Raw genomic sequence first — 22,765 nt, forward strand, 5'->3', positions numbered from 1 at the left:
AATGTGTGTTTGAACACCGGCATCAACTTTGGCAGTTGGCACAAGTCCTTTGACATCAGCAAATCTGTTTGAGAATCTGAAAGTGGACCTCCTCATAGATGCACTTTGGTGATGACGACCATCCAAAATTTCAAGGCCACGTTGGAGACTAGCAGCCAATTGCTGAGTCGGTTTGGAACTTCTACGTCTTTGACCTGACATATTTAGACAGATGCTATTTGAGGGCTTTGCAAAGGATAAACATGGAGGTTCCGGCTCCAAGTTATCGTTAGCCAAATCTTTGCAGGAAGCAGTTAGTGTTGATGAAGTTCTTAGACTTTTCCTACTACTATTAACAACTTTCGGTGAAACGCTTGGAGTTGGAGATTTTAGAGGTGGAGACACATTGCATGGGACAATGCTGAGATCAGTGGAAGCTTTTGTATCCTCCTCAAAGCACGTTGGAGATGTGCAAGGTGTGCCGTTGAGTTTGTTGTCCAACTCAAATTTCTTTGATGTATCTTCCTCTGCTAGTCTTCTTGATAGATCATCATTCCGTGAACTCAAGACAGAAATGTCAACATTTTCCTCATTAGGCCGTTCAGACAAAATTTTGTCAAGTCCATTGACTGGTGAGGTGATCAGATTATCTTCAGCATTTCTTTCACTGCAGTTATCGTAATTTTGTTTCTGAGAGTTGGAATAATCTGGCAAGTTTGCTACTACACCACTGACTTCGTGCTTGTCCACTTGTTCATCTACTTCTTCCATGTTAACATCGTCCTCCAGAACTGGTTCTCCACTAGATGTCTTACATTGTGGTCCCTCACACATTCCATCATCAAAGCCCACAAGCTGAGCAGTTTTTATTACAGAGTCTGGTTGGTTGACATCCAAACCAATGCTTTGCTCATCACCAGCTGATTGGAGACGAAGTTCTTCATCTTGGTCAACAATTTCCATTTCCTCATCACTATCATCATCTCCATGACGTAAAGCCATTGCACAATTACGGCTAAAATTCAGGAGATTCAAGCTTCTTCTAATATTCCACCCTTTCGAATAATTTCCATCTTGGTTAGTCTGATTTGCATTGGCCCTCATGCGCAGCAGTTCATCCTTTTTTTTTCATGGAAAAACAGAAATTGCATCAGCATTGCCAAACCTCACTGTTGCAATATGTAATTGGTTGCTATTCTAAAAATGTATTTCACTATCACTAAAAGATGTCTGAAGGCAGATAAACGTTGTACCTTCAACTGCCTGATGACTTCCCTAAGCACATTTACGTCATCCTGCATTTCTTCATTAATTGTTGCCTTGTTCTTGATTGCCTTTGCACGCTGTGCAAATCTTAGTGTGCTAAAGGTCTCACTCTTACACCTTTGTGCTGGAGAAATAGCACATATCATTGCAAGTTTTGCATTTCCTCCGAGAGATTCCTGCAACAGAAATGTCAGCTTGGAATCTCTGTACGGGATGTGCCTCTGCTTTCCTGTCTGTGAAACCTCCGCAAGAATGTTTATTAAGTTCCTGACATAATTAGAAATAATAACAATTAAGAAAAAGAGATAAATTAACCTTTGCAAAAATTTGTTAACAGTTCATCCGTCAAAGCCTTTATTTTCCACATGGAGACTAAGCATGAGTTGTGTTTTTTTTGTCAAAGCCTTTATTTTCCACATGGAGACAATTTATTTTCCATAAATTGTGTTTTCAGCATGATAAACTAAGCATCAAATTCCTATTAAGCTGAGCCACATACGCTTTTCCAAACAAGGGCATTCTCACAATAGTAGCTTCAGTAGCAGAGATGTATTACTTTGTGGGATCAATGAAGCCTTAGACAAGTTATAAAGGAACAAGGACAAAGCTCTTGTATTTATACAAGCCCACTGCCTGTATTGATTTCTGTTAGACTCAATTTGGCTTGTAACATATTATTATTGAGGAAAAGGACACAGCTACAACAGTGTACTATCTATCATGTAGACAGACCAAAGGTAGCAAATGGATACACACTTAAACTAAAGAACAAATATAATAGATAAATGAAGTAAACCAAAGGTGGTTAGGTAGTGCTCAACTTAAAGGAACCAATGTTGATAATGTAAGTGATGATCCAAGAACTGAAGACAAACAAATTGCGAAGTCTTACCCCAGCTGTGAAAGAGATCGATTAATATTTCCAGCCTCCTTCAAGCGCTCTCCTGCTGCACCTGTGAGCTTCTGTCTTTCAGATCCAGCAAGATCAACAAGATTTATTCTACTTGTTTTCAAGCAGCTTAACCCATCAGAGATGCTCTGCACAAATCAACGCATAGCTAGAAATTAGAGAGCATAAATTGTAAAGTGCTGTTCATGATAATATGATAGTAGAGAAAAGAAATGATAAGGAAAAAAAAAGAAGAAAAAGAAATGATAATAGAGCGAAGGCTCGGTGCAGGAGTCAATCACCTTGCATCGTGATTCAACAACACAAGTAAATACACTATGGGAGCGTGAACTGTCTGCGTTTATACTAGTGGACCCAGTTCTCCTATTTGACAATCCCTGCAAACATTTAGTAAATCATTAAATTAACAGTCACTGCAGATTATTTTTCATCCTCCAATATGATACCCAAGAAGCAGCAAAATTAGTATGATACATCCCTGGAAAGGTTTAAACAAGCCTATGCAATTGAAGGATGCCGAAGCCAGATATGACCTACTAACTAAGGCTAAGATTGTCAAACTGTTCTTCTCTGTGTTAGTCAGATCTAGATCTTTTACTGAGATAATGTATACATAGATTGTGTTAATGCACTTAAGCACATATATAGAAAAGAATTGTTCAAATATTACTTTAGGAACCGAAAAGCATACTTTAAGTTAAACATGCAGAAAAATATAGCTGAAAAAAGTAATTAAGTTTCCTAAAGACTCGTGCATTTTTCACCTTGATCTTTTCATAAATTGTCCAAAGTAGGAGAAGAATAACTAAAGGACAAAAATAGAACCCATACTTTAGAAGAAAATATAAGAGTCTTCCTCATCTTTCACTTCTAACTGCCAGAATAAAAGTCATAGCAAATAAATAGTTCAAAGTTATGTAAGATACTCCTGGATATTACTACAAGTACTTCTGTTCCCCATGTTTGCAATAAGAAAAGGATAGAACTCAATATATGGTTGTGTGATCAGAAAATTGGTCCTTCCTAGCAAGTTTCCCAATAATAATTGTCCCTCAATTTACTACATCAGATGCCTCTAGATCATCTTAACTTAAATAACATCAACCACAGATATGCTAAGTTTCATTTTTTCATAATTTATCATAGAAAACAGGTGAAGAAAGTGAACATACCTTAATCAAAAGCTGTATTACATCCTTCATTGTGGACACATATTCCTCAGTCAAATTGTCAACATAAACACCAGTTTTAACATCTTCTCTGATCTGGATTGGTAACAAAAGTTCAGAACCAGTAGGAAGTGAATTACAACAACTGGATCCTCCTTTGCATAGGAAGAGAATTGTTTGACATGTTTACCTGAAGGTTTTTTTGACTGGGTTCCAATAAATCAGTTATCTGTTCATTGTAAATCTGTATGCAAATGTCACAAAGTAAGTATAGTGAAAATGGTTCACTCCATGGACAAGTCCAGATAAGGTTGCTTAACCTCAAGAAAAGAACATCGACACTGATACATGAGCTGTTTGTCTGCATGCTTAGTTTGCTCCTAACACAGAAAAACAGAATCTCCATTTATTTTAAGTACAGGAAGTACAAAGAAACAAATCACTTAAATTTCAGTGGAAGAAGGACTTTTACCTCACTAATTCGCGAAAAAAGCCGCTGAAAAACACGAGGTGTTAGGCCTTGTTGATCATTTGATATATTTTCTTCTAAGGCATTGGCTGGTCCCCATATTGTATAAGTCTTTCCACTACCCGTCTGTCAATTTAGTTTGTGATAATCACTAATTAAAAGTCACAGTGACATAATATAAAGAACATCATCTAATTTCAATCATGCGTAAGCAAGTGCAATTTCGGGCATAGAAAACACATCCATAGATGCAGCAGCAGTGGAAAAAAGTCAATAACTAAAGAATACCTGTCCATAAGCAAATACAGAGCTATTAAAGCCAGCAAGGCAATTTTCCACAAGAGGAGCTCCAACAAGCTCGAATATATCAATCTGAAATTCACAAGGAAAATTAAGAATACTTTCTTTTCAGAAAATTATCTAAGTTTTCCAAATAAAAAGTATCAGCAAACTGAATATCTTGCCTGTGCTGACTCATAGTCAGCAATAGAGTCAAATGTGAAGGTGTGTCCTGCAATTGACAAAGAATCATTAGAGATCTTTTGGACAATCATTTCTCCCTCTTCCTCATCCTTGTTTAGTGGCCTCATTCGCACTATAACCTGGATTATGTAACACCAAAGAAATAATAAGCAGCAATTAATTATTAGGATCAAATTTAGGAACCTACAATAGTGAGAAAAGAATTAGAGCAACAAAAAAACAAGCATTAAAGTTGTTCAAATATTTAACTTGAAGTAATATGTCAACTATATAAACTTTACAGGAATAAAAAGGTTTCTGAGCGCTAGAATTCAAATTCCTTGGCCACAATTTTGCAGCATTAATCCTATACAGACTTAAGATTAAGCAAATAAAATACCGAACAAGGATTTAACTATCTAACTGGTTGACTGACAATCTTCCACTGAACTAATTTGGAATCTTCTCCAATATCTCAGCCAACCAGAAAACAATGTTGACAAAAAAAATGAGAATCAGCAATTTAGAACTGATTAATTAGAATTAAAATGAGTTATCTCCTACTCCCTCAACTCCACGGTGATGTTCTTTCTGCATGAAAAGAAAAGGCTTATTCAATTCTATGACTGAAGGTTTTATTCCAAGCCAAAGTCTCCAGTTAAGCACAAGCTTACTTTTTTCAGCTAATAATAATTCAAAAACATCGAAAACAAAGAAAAAAAATAAGAACTTACTTTTACTCCAGAATCAGTAGAAGCCGGATTTGGCCCTTTCTCAGATCCCGAAGCCTCCATACTGTGCTTCCTCTTAAGCGGAGGCCGAGGCGGAAGTGGAGATCTAATCTTCGCCGCTGCCACCACTGTCATGGGCGATGGCGATGGTTTTCTTGGATCTGACGGGGAGAAATACTCCACCGCAGCAACTTGATTCAAATCCGCCATCTGCGGTGGCGCATTCTCCTTCGAACTACTCGATTTCTGTCTCCGATGGCCACTACTATTGCTGCCAGAAACGCCTGGAATTCTCTGCTTCATCGAACTAGGGTTTGGAGACGACGGAGGCGGAAGGCCAAACGCTGACGTTTCACTCTGGTGACTGTGGTTTTCTTTCAAGATTGTATTTCTTGGCTTCATATCCGGGGGAAAATGGTGAAAATTATACAAAAGAAAAGAAACACGCGCACACACAGTGAAACTGCAGAGAGTGTGGAAGAAACTGTGTGTAGTGTGTGAGAGAGAAGGCGGGTGATTGGGGACAGGGGTTAGGGTTTGGTGATTCAGAGAGAGAGAGAGAGAGAAGAGGGGAAAATGAAATTGGAAGAGGAAGAAAGAAAATTAGCCGTTAGAAAGAGGGAAATTGGGACAATTTGAAAAGGGGAGAGATTCGTTTTAGTATTTAATTTTTTTCCCCTTATTTGAAAATTGGGTAATATTAACTTAAGACTTAAATCAAGGGGACGAATTTATGAGAAATAGCCCTAATATTTGGCCAATTTACACTTATGTCCGACGTGAACTGGCGAAGTCAACTTCTTGAAATAGAGCAGGTGAAAACGATGGTGCCTCAGGTAAATTAAGGAATCAGTAGTATCCCCAAGGTTTTTTGAAATTATATACTACATTACAACCAAAGGTTTTCTTTCTTTCTTTTCTGATTTTTCAATTTGCCATTATAGAATAAAAAAAGGACAGAAAATGGCATACAATTTTTCAATATTTATTCTTCAAGGAACAATATGATCTCCACATAGACTTTGGCCTCAACTCATGTCTTGATTTGTTTAAGTTTCTCGTACATATACGAAGTTAATCCAAAGTGCTTAGAAACGATATGGATGTGATTAATGTGACATTCTAAATCAATTTGACATTCTACGGTAATAAGTAGTGCCAAGCTAGAAAATCCTATAACGTCAAGCTACGAAAACTAATTCCAATGGCTAATAACTCCTCAACCAGTATACATACCTCTCTTCCCCTATAAATACTAGGGTGGCAATTCTTGACACGACCCGAAAACACGATACGAATCTAACACGAAACTAATGGGTTTGCATTGAGGTTTCGGGGGTTGGGGTCAGAATCAGGTCGAACCCGATGAATCCAAAAAGAAAACAGGTCGATTTCGGATCAACCCGTAATGACCTGATATGATCCGTTTACGAATTAAAAATAATTTAATAAATATAAAATTATGTTATCTAACTAAACTAAATCATTCTTTTTTTTTCAAAGGCATTAATTACTTAATCTTAAATGAATTTATTTAACTTGTGTGAAGTTGACATTATTATATTTGGACAAATAATATATTATGTTATTTTTTATTTTTATGCTGTTTTAATATATTTTATATTTGGTTTGGGATAAAAAACTTTTACGGTGTTTAATTTATTTTAGATTTGGTTTGAAATTAGTTATTTAAATTTTTATTACTCGATGATGTAATTAATTTTGTGAGAAATTAATTTTATTGAAAATTACAGTGATAAATTAATAAATAAAAATTAAGTATCGGGCCGACCCGTCAACCCGAAATTTTCGGATTCGTGTCAAGTATCCTAACCCGTTTCGGATTGGCGGGTCAGGAGTTTTTTTGTTATGCTTGGACCTCAACCCGACCCGCCAATCCGAACTCGACCCAATTGCCACCCCTATTAAATACCTCTCTTCCCCTGGGTAACAGGCAGTAGAAACTAGAAAATCATCCTCTCTTCTCTTCAAGACTTCAATCGAGGCTCCTAACACTTCGGAACTTGAATTATGGGGAAAAGTCCTATTCATCTCTTTGCCTTTACTTTTGTTGTGCCAAAGGATTTCAGGTCGGAGCTACTGAGCTTTCAACACTATGATGAAAAAATTTCTATAATTATTTAAAGTTCTCTATGTCCTTGCTCGCACATTAACCTTTATAGAAAATTCTATAATCCTTTAGGGAAACATTCTCTCAAATTATTTCGCTTAATGCTAATCTTGATTCATATTTTCCTGTATGTACCTATGAATGTCGATTTACCGAAACTTACAATGCAGAGAGACAAAATTCAATAAGTAAAATTGGAGAATTCTATTTTCCTTCTCTATCCGTACTAATACACAAGCTGAAATGTTAGAAGGGGAACTGTCAATATGTTTGTTTACTTAGGGAAGAGACTAATCTCTGCTCAGAGGTGCAATAAAATAAATTTAAACTCTCATAGAAAGCCAATTATCCCCTCGGCAAAAATAAAGGGCACCAATTTGCCTCGTAACGTGTCCTGTCCCGAGGACTCGATAAGATTAGGTGACTGTGAAATCTATAATTTGATTCTCAAACTCGCTATTCTCTTTTCCCCTTATAAACCTAACTTATATAAACATATACCACTTGAATCTGCAAATAATCAAACACTTTGGACCTTGATCCAAGGAGTTATCAAAATGCCAAGTAACTGAACCTGATATGGGGACAATTACTGGTCTAACGGGCCGACACGATTTCTTGCATTTCAACAAAATGTAAATTTGTTTGTTCATAATATAAATCAATTTGAATATAATATAATTTAGTGTGTGTATATATATGTGTAATTACCGGCTAAACACACGGAGGGTAAGATATACTAGGCAAATTCTGTGCGACAGGCAAATGTCTCAAGAGAGTTTCAAACTTTAGTTGGTAGGAAGGCATGACACCAACTCTATCATTCCGAATTTGTAGGAGATGTATGTATGTATATTTTGACCTCTCGTGTATTGCTAAAATCAATGCACATCTTATAATCTAACTTGTATATTTCTTTTTTTTCTTTTCCTTGAATTCCAAAATAAGTGAGTGACATGTATGACTTCGACGTTATTGATTTCCAGATATGGTGAGGAAATAATGATATGAAAAACAAAGGACTTAGGGTCTCAAACGGAATGGAAGGGTTTTCCAATCTACATTAATAAGAAGGTAAGCAAACTACCCCACTCGTGGTAAGCCAAATAGCAAATGGATCATAGTATTGAGCACAGATGTCTAGGACAGATAGGCTTAAGAAAACAAAATTAATAACAAAATCTAAAAGATTGAAATAATGGAGACACAAATTAAAGAGCGTTAGAAGGACAAAAATTCAGTCTTCATAAAATTTTCCCAACCGACCAAATGAGGAAACAACAGTGGAAAGTAATAGGAGAAAGAAAAAGACTTTGGGGGGACAGATGGGTTATAGCAGGAGACTTCAACGACATTTTGACAAATGAGGAGAAATGGGGTGGAACACTAAGAGAGGATTGGTCTTTCACTGACTTCAGAAAATTCATATCAGAAAATGACCTGATTGACATAGGCTTTGAAGGACATCCATGGACATGGAGTAATAACTGGGAGAATGAAGGAGAAGTGAGACAAAGGCTGGACAGATCCTTGGGTAGCCAAAGTTGGTCTCAAATTTTTCAAAGGGCTAAATGCACACATGTAGAAAACTTGGGGTCTGACCACAGTATGTTGCTGATTGACTCCAACCCAAGCACTCAGAGAAGGAAAAAGAGGTTCTTTTTTGATAAAAGATGGTTACAACAGGAGGAAATACATCAAGTGATTCAGAAGGCATGGAATGAGGAACAAGAAGGCTCAAGAATGTTTAAGGTTACAAAGAAGATAGCTAATTGCAGAGTAGAATTACTCAGATGGAGGAGTAATTTTCAGGATAATGCTAAGCTGAAAATCTCAAGCATCAAAAAGCAGCTCGAGGAGGTGCAAAGGGATGGGGGGATCAATGGAAAAATGAAGAAGAAAGAGCTTAAAGGTCAATTGAAGCAAGCATACATGGAGGAAGAATTGTATTGGAGTCAAAAGGCAAGATGTAAATGGCTCAAACATGGGGACAAAAACACCCAATTTTTTCATGCTAATGTTCGAGGGAGAAGGAAAAAAAACAGAATGCAAAACATACAGCGAGATGATGGCTCTTGGGCCGTGAGTGAAGAGGATTTGGGGGCAGAAATAGCAAAATATTACCAACAATTATTCAGTGGTGCAGAGGTAGATTGTCTAGATGAGATTTTGGAGGGTATACCACAATCAATCTCTCAACAAATGAATGCCAAGCTAACTAGGAAAGTGCAGGAGGGGGAAATAAAAAAAGCAGTGTTCTCTATGGATCCAAACACAGCCCCTGGCAGTGATGGTATGAGCCCCTTCTTTTTCCAAAAATTTTGGTACATTATAAAATACGACATCATTAGAGCCATTCAAAGTTTCTTCCATTCTGGTCATATGTCTAAAGCCTTTAACCACACGGTTATTTCTCTTATTCCTAAAATTGACAACCCCACCAATCTCCAACATTTTCGACCTATTAGTCTTTGCAAAGTAGTGTATAAAATCATTTCAAAAATTCTTGCAAATAGACTCAAAGAGGTGCTGGATGCTTGCATTAGTAAGAACCAGGCTGCCTTTGTTCCTGGTAGGCAGATTTTAGACAATGTTATCATTTCTCATGAATGTTTGCACTACTTGAAAAACAAAAGGAAAGGAAACAATGGTTTTTTTGCTTTGAAGTTAGATATGTCTAAAGCTTATGACAGGGTTGAGTGGAATTTTCTGGAGGAAATCATGCATAGAATGGGTTTTTGTGACAAATGGACCACTTGGATTATGAGTTGCATCAAAACAGTTACCTATTCTTTTAACGTGAATGGTGAGGTAAGAGAATATGTGAGACCAGAGAGAGGTATCAGACAGGGAGATCCTTTATCCCCATACCTTTTTTTGATTTGTTCTGAAGGCCTTACTAACTTGATTCAAAAAGCAGCACGAGAAAGAAAGATCACAGGAATGAAAATTTGCAGAGGCGGACCAGCAATCACTCATCTCTTCTTTGCTGATGATGCTATCATTTTCAGCAAAGCAGACCCTGAGGAAGCATTAACGCTGATGAATATCTTGAAACAGTATGAAAGAGGTTCTGGCCAGATGCTAAACTTAGACAAATCTTCAGTGTTTTTCAGCAAGAACATCTCTCAGCAACAACAAAGAGAAGTGTGTAGGCATCTTGGCAATATCCAGAGGGTACATCAAGGAAAATATCTAGGATTACCCATGGTTATTACAAGATCTAAGCGACAGGTTTTCAGCTTTATCAAGGAAAAATGTGAGAAAAAGATGCAACACTGGAAAAACAAACTCTTGAGTACGGCTGGGAAAGAAGTTCTCCTCAAGGCGGTCACTATGGCTATGCCTACATATGCCATGTCGTGCTTCAAACTACCTGTCCGTCTATGCAGGGAACTAAGTAGCTTGATGGCCAATTATTGGTGGGGAGAGGAACAAGGGAAGAGGAAAATGCATTGGTGCTCCTGGCAAAGAATCACACTGGACAGAAAGAAGGGGGGTTTAGGTTTTAAGGATTTGCTGAACTTTAACAAGGCTTTATTAGGGAAACAAATCTGGAGGCTGATAACAAGGCCCAATTCTTTAGTTAGCAATGTCCTGAAAACAAAGTACTTCCCTAAATCCACAATATTCAACTGCCAGGTACAACACAATTCTTCATGGATTTGGCAAAGCATCATGGCAGTCAGGGAGGATGTGCAAAGAGGGCTAATAAGGAAAATAGGAAATGGAAGGAGTACAAAAATTTGGGATGACAACTGGGTACCAGAGATCCCCCATGGAAGGCCTGCTTCAACGAGGCCTCGAAACTGTAATTTGCATAACGTGGCAGACTTGATTCAAAACTTCAGATGGAAAAGAGCCTTGGTTTTCAAACTATTCAAGGAAGAGGAGGCCAAAATGATACTCAGGATACCAATTAGCTGGGCTAACAGGGAGGATGGGCATTTCTGGTTACATAGTCGTAATGGCCAATATACAGTGGCCTCAGCTTACAAGGAACTAAACAAGAAGGGTGAAGAACAGCAGCAGAAAATGCATACAAGAGGAGAAACCAGCCTAGAGGACCAACACCTGTGGAAACACTTGTGGAAGCTTAAAGTGAAACACAAGCTGAAGATTTTTATCTGGAAATGCCTGAATAAGGCATTACCTGTTAATGAAGTGGTGTTTAGCAGAACCAAGAAAGGATCACCAATATGTGAGAATTGTGGTGAAGCTGTGGAAACTGTAGAACACCTACTATTTCGTTGCAGGATGGCAGAAGCATGGCAAATAGCACCATTGAAATGGGATGGTATTGATGACCAACAAGGGAACTTTAAAAGATGGTGGAATGCTTTAACAGAGGCTAGGAATCGACCTGAAGGGCTGGAACACATTGCACTCACTGTAAACATTTTGTGGCAAATTTGGAAAGCTAGAAATGACTTTGTGTTTCAGAAAAATAGAAGACCAGCAAGTAAAATCATACATCAAGCTCAAGAAGAGTGGCTGGAAATGCAGAGAATCCAACACAGCAAGGACCAGATGAGCATTCCAAAAACAACAGAAGCTGTAGTGCAGCAGGCAGTAACCACAAGTACTGAAAGTCCTATAACCATTTGCCTAGCTTTTGACACTCAGAGAAAAGCAAGTCAGATGGGAATAGGCATAGTGGCAGTGAGGGGAAATGATCAAGTGCTAGCTACATGGGCAGTAAAGGAATATAGCACAGGGAACATTCTCATGGATACTGCAGTGGCCATCAAGCTAGCAATGATAAAGGCAAGGGAGCAGCAATGGAGGAGAATTCAAGTAGCAATCACACAGCGACAGCTTTTGAAGATGATAGAAACCAAAAGGGCTACGGACATTCGACTTCATTCTCATATTGAGGACATCTACGATTTAAGCTCAATGTTTGTGGAATGCTCATTTGTTTTAGCTAGGGGGGAAGTGACGAATAGCTTAGCTAACCTCAGTTTTTATGCGCTAAGCATATTTTTTGATGAGGAATGGTTAAATCCTCAGTGTCGAAGACACTTGTATAGTGCAGCTTGAGCCTTTGCTCATTAGGTGTAAATTTTTACACAAGTTAATATAATTCATTATCGTTTCCGGAAAAAAAAAAAATAATAATAAAATAAAATTTTCCCAACCATCCTCAAATTAAGGAGAGTTCCCAAACATGAAATGTAACTTACTTTTACGTGAATTAACTAAGCAACTCTTCTTCAAGAACCAATTAAACAGAGCTTGTGAAACTAGGAATCTAAGCTTAATTCCTCAAGGCTCAAGGTATCTGGTACGTACTCGGGCCTTGCTTGAATTCAAAGATGCATTATCATCCCATTCTAAAGCAAAAATAATCTGCATCTTCCCACTGTCAAAATTCACTGATTCATCCAGCGAAGTGTTGCAGTCCAGAGGCGGCTGCTTGATAACTACTTTCTTTAGATCATTCTGCCATAACTTAGTGCAGGTAGATTTGCAGGACTCCTCACCCCGTCTGTCAGCCAGCATGTTGAGCAAGTACTTGATCATGAAGTTGCCAGTACTTAGATGTGCCTTCGTTTTCGGCAAGACTAAAGTCTTAGGATGACATGCCAACAACAAACCATCAATAAGATTAATACAGCTATGTTCATCAATGTTTGGTGACCACTTGGCCACAGTATATAACTGGAGTTCCTCAACTTGAACAGGAACACAAGCACTCGCAATCATCGCAATCAATCTGTCTTCTATGCTCTCTTGGAAGCCATGTTTAGCCTGAGGGAGTTCGATTCCCAGTGATATTCTAGACGGAACCAAATTCAACATCAGCTTATACAACCTCAGAAACCACGAGTAGTCAATGAGATGAGGGCAGCATATAGATATACAAGACCTCATATTGCATGAAGCACTTGCAAAAGATAAATTTGGGATGATTTGATTGCTATATGAGAAAGATGCAAGGCTTGGAGCATCAATATCTAATTCTTTGGGCGTTTCTGAAGATGAAAACCAGTGTATGTGCTTCAGCGAGTGGCTTGTTAGATTTATTCTTTCCAAGCCAGCAAAGCTACCTGATTCTATAACTCTCAGATACTCGAGACGAGGGAATTTGGTCACGAAGTCATCGAACAATTTACCATTTCTGATACATCTGCCACTATATAGTGATAAGCTCTTCAAATTTGGAGATGTGCCCAGTTGAACAAAATTCATCCAATCCAAAGACAACAACTCAACATTCTCAAGACAAGGTGCTTGATCAACTTTGATACTTAAATCATTCTTTACATATATACGAAGTTTTTCGAGGCTGCAAAGATTGATCAACTCGATTTTGTTCAAGCCCCTGCAATCAATGATCACCAAATCATTGATCGAGGGGCAACCCGCAATTAAGCAATGAAACATCTCGTTAGTTATGTAGACTTCTTCAAATTTTAATACCTTGATATTCTTGCACATAGTATTCCTTTCACCATATATCTGCATTGGGAATCTACAATTTTTAACCCGTAACTCTGTTAATGATTCAGCCTTAGGTAATATGTCACCAATAGGCAGAGTGTACGATGAATACAGACCTTGATGCAAAGTGACTTGAAGAACTTTGACACCAAATTCTACAGCAAACCCAAGCCATGTGTTGATCAGGTCACAAGCCACATAATCGTCCTTGATCAAGGTCATGGAAAGATTGAACTCCTCTATATGATGATCTTGGTAAGCATGTTTCCGCAACAAAGTATAATTGCTAACATGGGCCCTGAACTTCTCTTCACAACTCGAGCAATTTCCTGGATGCTTAAGTGAGCAATTTCGTTGATCCTCGAAAAATTTACAAACAGGGTTCTTTATTTGGTGGAAGTACCGATCATCAAAATCTAATCTGGGGTTTGTGCGCCATGCCTTCAGCCAAGCCTTGGATAAAAGGCTTGCTTGGGTTCTCTGTTTTGTGTTGAGAAAAGAGAATATATGGTGGATTATGCCTTCCGGCAAGTACAGCGGCACTTCTTTTTCCATGGTTTTGGCTCTTGAATTGATACAATTAACTTCGAGGGGATGGGTTGAAAGCAAAGGCAAAAGAAAAGATGTGGAGGTTTTCGTATACTTTTTAAGTTCGCAAAATTTTTCTTTTAGGAATCCTATAATGGGATGCCCTATAATGCGTCTATTCCGTTTCCTATTAGGACTCCAAGTATAGCATTGCAAGAAAACTCAAGTGTTTCAAACACTTCAGCCACCTAAACTTTAGCATGTTTATCACTTTAGTGCCTACTTATAGTTTTTTATCATTTATTTATTTATCTTTGGGTTCAGTGGAAAGCTCCAATTGTACAAGGAGAAGGGAAAATAGGAGGTTTCATAGTGGAACTTTTTATGACTTAACCTCCTCGACAAAAAGTCTTTTTTTTTTTCCGAAACGATATTTGATTATATTACTATCAAAAGATAGTAGGTCTAAGTTGACAGGATATGTAATTTTTGAGTAGAAAATCAAATATGTTATTTGACTATCAAAAGGGTTTTTTACACTTTATACCCTTGACTTTTAGTATTTCTATCACTTTAGTCTCTTAAAATATTTTTATCAGTTAAATTTGAGAAAGTTGAAAAAATATTAGATCAAAATAGAAAATTTCATGAGAAGAACATAGAACAAAAATACTCTATTCAATATCTCTAATCTATCTGATTCTAGGGTTTTTAATTTTAATGATGGTAATTTATGTCACTTCAAAATTCATTTGTTGAGTCCTTGAGTTGCAAAATGACTAGGGGTGGCAATCAATCTAGCATTTCAAATCCCACTTGTAGTGAAAAAAAATTCAAAAGCACTCCTTTGATGTAGTTAGGTTTGTACACCTGCTAATCCTTTACACAACCTTTTTAGATTCCCCCTCCCTATAGAATATGATAGATTAGGTTATAAGAATATAATCGTTATAACAAAAAAAAAAAAAGTGGCTAATCAAATACTTATTTGAGCTCGAGTTTGACTGAGTTGAAATTGAGCTTGAGCAACTCTAACCCCTTTTTTGGTCAGGGTCAAACCTTAAGGCATGCAGTTTAAAAGCTTTGTCAAGCTTTTCTTTTATATATAATAATAATAATAATAATAATAAATAATAATGAAATTGACGAAGTCTCCATTAGTAGTAAGGCCAATTATTATCGAGGAATTCTCAATTTGAGCTCACTTTGTTTTCTCAAGCAAGCTCTAGCACGAGCTCAACCTCCTTAAATTTTATTCAAGTCGAGCTCAAGTGCCTAAATATAGCATTCATCTAGCTTGAGTATATGAGTATTCAGAATTTACTCAACTCATTGCCACCTCTAAAAATAAATATCCACCTAAGGGAGTGACACAAATTGACATGGGTTTATTCATTTTCAGCTAGAGGTGGAAAATAACTAGATCTGGAATCTCATAAGTTGAGTTATTATCCAGTTCAATCAGATTGTATAATTTTTATAATATTTCATGTAAACCAAAACAACTTTAACGTAAAACTTAAGTTTGTAACTTGTACAACTAAATTTGTGCAAAAACATGATTACACCAAAATTGTATGAGTTTATACCCAATATTATTAGATTTAAACAATTAATTTGAACTATAACTTGTAAGGCCTCAAATCTGGAAATAACGATATGAAAAACAAGTATTCTAGGACTCAAAAGGGGTAGAGTTTTCCACTGTACATTAATGAGCACGGACAGCGAGTTCATTGGTATATTACCTTCTTCGTGGTAAGAAATAGACGGACGCAGGAGCATAGATTAGATGACGAGTTTTTTGCCAAAATAACTCTTTTTCTAAAAATATTTCTGGTGTGATTTATTTTCAAATTTTATTCATATAATGATGTTATTATTGCTATCTAGTTATCCTGAGTGTTAAGTAGCATAACAAGAAAGGAAAGCTTCAATCTAGTAGTAAATATATAAAATCTATAGTTTCCAACATGAACTGAAAATTAAAAGTTTTTTGTTATTATGGAGGCACAAGAAGATTGCATAACTTTGATAATTTCTTTATAATTATTTAAAATAAATTCCACCACTATCAACCTTGCTATATTTGGTCTTTGCATTTTTTTTTGAAATGTATCAAACCTATTGTGCATATTTGTTTCAAAAAATAAAATTGGAAAATACAAAAATTGCATTGATAATTGTGTGTAATAGCAAGAAAAAGTTATAAAAAATTCAAGACTCTTGTAATTGCTTCCGTTATCCTTCCAACTTCCTGAAAAGAACTCTTACAATAAGTAATCAAGCTACAAAATTCAGCATAAAATAAAAAATTCATTAATTAAGTAAATGTTGTCATATTATCTAATGCAAGAACTACCTGAATTTTTACAAAAAGTAGTCAAGCTACAAAATTCAGCTAGGTCGCTTGCACAAATTTTTTTTTTAAAAAAATCATTAATTAACTAAATATTGTCATACTATTTAATACAAGAACTACCAGCATTTGTCCGTAATTAGTAAGGCCATCTTTTACGTGTTATTTATAATACTACCAGATAAAAGAACTACTAGTAGTTTAAAGCAAAATGGGGACCGGTAAACTTCATGTAATGCAAATGAAATCTACTACAATAATTCTAAAGTTGCTCAAAAATAACACAAACCACCAATTTATGTTGAATATATGTGGAAAACTATTTCAATTACATGAGATTATTTGATCATTTGATAGAGAAGCTTAGAAATGAACATGCTCATATATGTGGTCGAAATAAAAAATGATGAGTATGAATCTATCGTTTCTTGTAGTTTTCCTCCAAGACATTTTATCAAACACACGGTGTGTGAAATTATTATTAAACTATCACTATTCAAAATTTTTTGAAGGCCATAGGAATGTTGCAAAAACTGCATAATAAAAAAGACAAGAGAATAATTTTTTTTACCTTGAAATTGTCTATTCGAGAAGAAGATTTTCATCTACTAAAACAATTTCAATGTTGATACTAAAGTTTTAAATTTTGTTAATATAAATATTGGCTCCTCCGAATTCATACCCTTGACAAGGGAAAAGATATGGGAAGAAAAAAAAATGCAAGAAGGTTCAAAGAGAGAATTGTTGAAAGATATCAAATGGGAAAGAGAAGTGCAGTGTGCTTCTATTTCTATCGTGACATATACGTACGCATCCTGTGTGACAAAAAAAATTATAAAAGTAATAAATTTTAAAATTAAGTTACTTTGGGTATATGTTTAGGAAAGAGAGTTATTTTGGCAAAAGCTCTTAGATGACTAGCACTGATTGGCTTAAAACAAAAATTGATGATGACATCTAAAAGATTTAATCTTCATAAATTTTCATCCATCCTCAAATCGTAAGAACAGCAAATGAAGTAATAAGTTTTACTTGAAATAGTAGTGAATTTTGTGTAAAACAAAGTCGGTAAAGTTTATCGATAATATAGTAAGGTTTACTTACCAAAAAAAAAAGTAAGTTTTACCAAGAGCCATCTAGAAAAGTACTATTTGGTAAATTTTACTAGAACTTTATTTGGTTTAAAAGGTACTAAAAGTCTTCGAAGAGGTTGTAACTTTCACTAAAAGGATGGTAAAATTTACTTAAGACCTAGTATATTTTCCGTAAAAGAAAGGGTATTCTATAGTTAAACACCCCTTTATTCTATAGTTTTATGCCAATCTTTTATTAATTTAACTTTACTATTTTAACAATTATTTGTGAAATAATTTGGAAAAAAGGAAATCAATAAGAAAAGGCTTTTCAAATAATTATTTTTTTTGCCCTTAATACCATTCCCTTCCCCCTTAATCTTTCTATAACAACCTTATATCAAATTTTGCTCATTATTCGAATAATTATTCATTCCACAAAAATTAGAAGATTGTAAATCTAAATTGCCTACTCAAGCCATTAATTTTGCACTTAAATATCTGTCTTCTCTACTTTTTTAAAATCTTCCTATACCAATCTTATATTAAATTTTCTTCAATATTCTCATAAATATTTAGGAAAAAATTTAGGATAAAAAAAATCACTATTTTGACAAATACTGTAGCACTTAGTGCCCTTTCCCTTCCAAAAAAAAAAAAGAACTTTTAAAGTCTTCCTCATGTAAATCTTATCTTAGAAATCAATTTGGTAGAAAACTCAAAAAAAAAAGTGTAAAACTGGAAGAAAAATATATCTATTTCCCTTAAATGATTGTTTTAGAAGTACTTTAATGAGATAAAGGTGACATTATTGCAAAATTCATTATTTGAGGGGAGGTTGGTGATATTTTAAAATTTCAAGGGTGTTAAGTGGTGTTCAAATAAGCCTTAGGGAAGGTTTCTAAAATTATCCATAAAAAAGGTAAGATTTAATAATCAAGTCACATGTTTTGCTTGAAAAAAGTAGTAAGTTTAGCATAAAGTTTTGCTTGAAAGATATTAAGATTTGTTAATGATTTAGTAAAATTTACTAAAAATGTGGTAAGATTTGTTATTGAAATCATACGTTTTGACTAGAAAAAAGTACTAAAATTTGTATAAAAATGGTAAGTTTTTTGCTTGAAAGTAAGATTTTTTATAAGCTTTATCACAAAAATGTAAGTTTTGGAGAAAAGTAGTAGTTTTTTGTTAAGATTTGTTATCTAAAAAATAAGTTACACAAATTATTGAAACTTACTTGTTCTAACAAAAACATACTATTGGTTGTATTAAATAAGCAAATTTCATACACACTGTCGATGTATCCACTATCACGGTTGGATAAATGACACATAAACAAATTTTGCACATGTATCATATATTTAATGATGATAGTATATATACTACAGTGTATATAAGATTAATCCATATTAAGTATACCATTGCAAATTCGTCCAGTAAAACCTGCAATTATAGGTTAAAACCTGTGCATAGTATCCAAATGAGCCGCCACTCATTTGCGAGTTACAGTGTGACTCCTCATCAACTAGTGTCCCTCTTACATGAACGAATTAACCCTTCTTCAAGAACTAATTAAACAGATACCGTAATGAAACTAAGAGTCTGAGCTTAAGGTATCTGCTTCTTGGGCCTTGCTTGAATTCAAATATTCATCATCATCCCATTCTAATCTAGTTCAGAGACGGCAGCTTGACATCCACTCGCTTCAGATTATTCTGCCATAATTTAGTGCAGGGTGATTTGCAGGACTCAATCATCTCGTCGATCAGCCTGCATCTCGACGTAATTGATCACAAAGTTATCAGTACTAAAAACAGCATGTCTTCTACGCTCTCGTTGATGTCGTGCCCTTTTCGAGGAACTAGGATGTCTAGTAAATATTATCGACGGAAGCAAATTGGACCCACCGGGAGTCAATGAGGTTGAAGCAGTATATAGAAGTACGACACACCATATTGCACGAACCATTCGCGAAAGACAAATTCGGGAAGACTTTATTGCCATTTTAGAAAGATGTAACTCTTGGAGCTTCAATCTCTACTTAGGCCTTTCTGATGTTGAATACCAGTAGATATGCTTCAGCGAGCATTGTTAGATGTTCTCTTTCCAAGTGGTCATAGGAAGCACATTCCACACATTTCAGAGACTCGATATGAGGAGATTTAGTCACGAAGCTGTCAATCAATTTACCTGTGTTGACACATCTGCCACATAGTGATAAGCTCTTCAAATTTTGAGATGTGCCCAAATGAATGAAATCGAACCTATCCAAAGACTTCAACATTCTCAACATTCTCAAGACTTCAACTCAAATTTTGAGGTGTGCCCAGATGAATGATGACCCTAGAACCATGGAGAAAATTCTTAAATTGTGATGAAAAAAAAAAGTTATTCTACAAAGGGGGTGATTTGTGAAGTTGGTTCCACAAATGTGATCTTCGCATTTGTGAAATGCGAGTTCAGGTACCTCGCATTTCACAAATGTGAGGTAAGTGTTTTCAGAAAAAAAAGCTCGCATTCTCCAAATGCGAGCTTATAAAGCTCGCATTTGGAGAATGCGAGCTGAGATACCTCGCATTCAAGAAATGCGAGGTACTCAATCTTCTTGCTCCATTTGCTGGTACAAGAACCAGCATGAAGTACAAGACCTCGCGGTTGCAAAATGAGAAGCAACAAATGGGATTTTTCTTCATTTTTCTTTTTTCTCCAAGATTACCAATACACAATTCCACCTCACTCACCAGAAGATGCCAAGAATATTCTGGAATTAAGAGCATCAAACGGCTCAAATTCTGGCCATAAAAATGCAGCAAACAATTACCATGGATGCCAAGAACTGGGGCTGAGAGTTTTGAGGGACTGAGGAAGACAAAGAGCAAGAGTGAAATGGGGGGGAAAAGGGAAGAGTGGAAGCAAGAAGCTTTCGGAGGGTTGGAAAGGATGAGCTGGAGCAGGAAAGAAAAGAAAGCAGAGGAGAAACTAAGAGAAAAAGGAGGAACTTTGCAGCTGGGTTTGTAAGAGAGCTACGGGTTGAGTGAGTTGCCTGGGCGAGAACCTCGCATTTGTTAAATGCGAGGTATATGACCTCGCATTTAACAAATGCGAGGTCTGTTTTTCTTTTTCTTTTTTTTTTTGATTTGAATGTTAGGAAAATTCAGGGAGACCTCGCATTCAGCAAATGCGAGTTCCTTGAGCTCGCATTTGCTGAATGCGAAGACCCCCTGAACGGAATCCCATACAAAAAATGCCCCCTTTGTAGAATTTTTTTAAAAATCATCATAATTTTAGAAATTTCTCTAGAACCATGTTACCAAGTGGACCAAACTTTAGAACACATCGTATGATGCAACCGGCTGCTAATAGACCTTGTAAAATAAGAACTACCCTGGATGGAAGGATCCAAGTTACTCCAAAAGTCGAGTCTACTAGCCCAAGTTTATTTACAAATTCGAAACCCAAACAAGGAATAGTTAGATGAAACAAAACGTAGAAGATTTTTTTTAACAGTTGTTGGACACCTAACTGCACATTTCATATGGTTTGTTGCAAGACTTGAACCATTTTAGATTTCTTCATGAGTAGCACAAATTTTTAAGTAGCAATTTCTTGTATAGGGCTTCAAAGTATGCCTATTTTTCAAAAATTGGTCCAAGATAAATACTTCTCAACTTTCTCCAAATAGGAAGAAAGCAATAAGTACTGGTGCAAGACAATTGATGTACCCTCTGCACCCATTATTACCCTGTCGATCGTCTTCATACCTGTACAATTATAGTCCAAATGAAACCAAATTTCTATTATTTCTGTGCAACCTATTTGATCAGCCATCACACAACAGAATTCCATCTTGCCTTGTTTTGTCCTTTTTTTCTTTTTGGGGTCAAAGCAAACAATCACCCCAGAATTATATCAAACTTAAACATATTCCTTGTTCATCAATCAGCACTACATTTAGAGTTCCAATTGACTTGGCAACGGTACAAATTGAATTGCAAATGCGTTCACCATAAGCCAATTGTTTCAATTTATAAGTCCACTCATAGTTTCAGTGACATATGTTAATCTAACATTCCATTTTGTGAAAAATATACTGGCTTCTCTGTACTGAGTGCTTGTGATACCTGGTTTCTTTTTGACAGGTGCCGAACCTGTGCAATAATAAATACCTACTCGAGAAAAATACAGATTTTGTATATTGCGGTGAGTAGGGTCGAATCCACAGGGACTGGAGATAATTCGTTTCTTCTAGAGTCCAAAGTATGGGGGGTTTTTGGATTAAATGCTAACTAAATAAATTAACTGCAGAAAATAATTGATTAAGAGAAATAATTAAGGGAAAACTCTAGCCAAGGGTACACTTCAGAAATGGTTCAGGCACTGATCATTGATTCACAGATAATTCCACATTTATTAATAGATTAGTTATAGTTGTCATGCACGCGATAAACAACCAACCCTTCCTTAATTTCTCGATAGCTAAGGTACGACCGTTAGCTATTTTTCTAACCCAAAAACAACCCTAGGTACGACCGTAGGATTTAATTTCTAGATTGTATTAATAATTAGAAAGGCCCAATCCTAACTAACAAACACGCTACGAGGGTTTGTTTAAACTAGATCGTATGCTCCCCTGACATAAACCCAATTACGCCAGTTGCTACTAAGATAGAGATAACGAACAATTACGGATTCAATTATCCCTATTTAGCAAAATAGCCTATATGAATAATTAAATATTGCGCATCTATTCAATCACTCACACGAGCTATAGCAATTAAAAGCAGGAAACATATAAATACCAATAAATTAAGGAAGCAATTAAAATAAATTAGATCTCACAGTAATTGTTGAACCAAATCTTTAGTTGTCCCCTTGACTAGAAAAGCTTAACCACGCCTCCTGAGAAAATCTCCCCGTTGGGGAATATTGTCGAACACCTGGCGTGTGTCAGAGGCCAGTCTAAGGAAAGAAAGAAAAGAAAACTAAAACTAAACTAAAACTAAAGCCCTAGATATATCTTGCTTCTGTCCGTTGTCCCCTTTTAAAGCAACAAAAGAAAGATGACTAAAAACTATCTAGGTGGTCCCCACACATGTGGACAAAGCCTCCCAAGTACTTCTTGTTCCAAGTCTCTCTACGTTGCTTTCTTTGAAGCCCAAATGACCAAATGCCTTTCACTAACTTGTGGTCCCCCACCAATTCAAGGGCCCAAGGATTGAAACCCTTAGAAATCTCCATATT

General features: G+C 36.1%; 2 protein-coding genes across 2 annotated transcripts; both read right to left on the reverse strand.

The window, feature by feature from the left end:
* Positions 1–12: 12 nt before the first annotated feature.
* On the reverse strand, positions 13–5,540 carry LOC113765663 (kinesin-like protein KIN-12B; the record flags this gene model as incomplete). The annotated part of the gene is made up of 11 exons (XM_027309899.1): positions 4,990–5,540; positions 4,258–4,395; positions 4,082–4,165; positions 3,797–3,919; positions 3,645–3,704; positions 3,515–3,568; positions 3,328–3,420; positions 2,437–2,532; positions 2,138–2,283; positions 1,233–1,512; positions 13–1,098 (listed from the first exon to the last, which is right to left on the reverse strand). Coding segments are annotated over exons 1-11 (2,559 nt in total), but the record flags the coding sequence as incomplete, so codon positions are not given.
* A 6,845-nt stretch (positions 5,541–12,385) lies between these two features.
* Positions 12,386–14,119, reverse strand: LOC113766100. Its single transcript, XM_027310326.1, has one exon. It carries the CDS (start codon positions 14,117–14,119, stop codon positions 12,386–12,388), a length of 1,734 nt encoding a protein of 577 aa, XP_027166127.1.
* Positions 14,120–22,765: the final 8,646 nt, after the last annotated feature.

The sequence above is a fragment of the Coffea eugenioides genome, chromosome 3 (assembly GCF_003713205.1).
Source record: "Coffea eugenioides isolate CCC68of chromosome 3, Ceug_1.0, whole genome shotgun sequence".
NCBI lineage: Eukaryota > Viridiplantae > Streptophyta > Magnoliopsida > Gentianales > Rubiaceae > Coffea > Coffea eugenioides.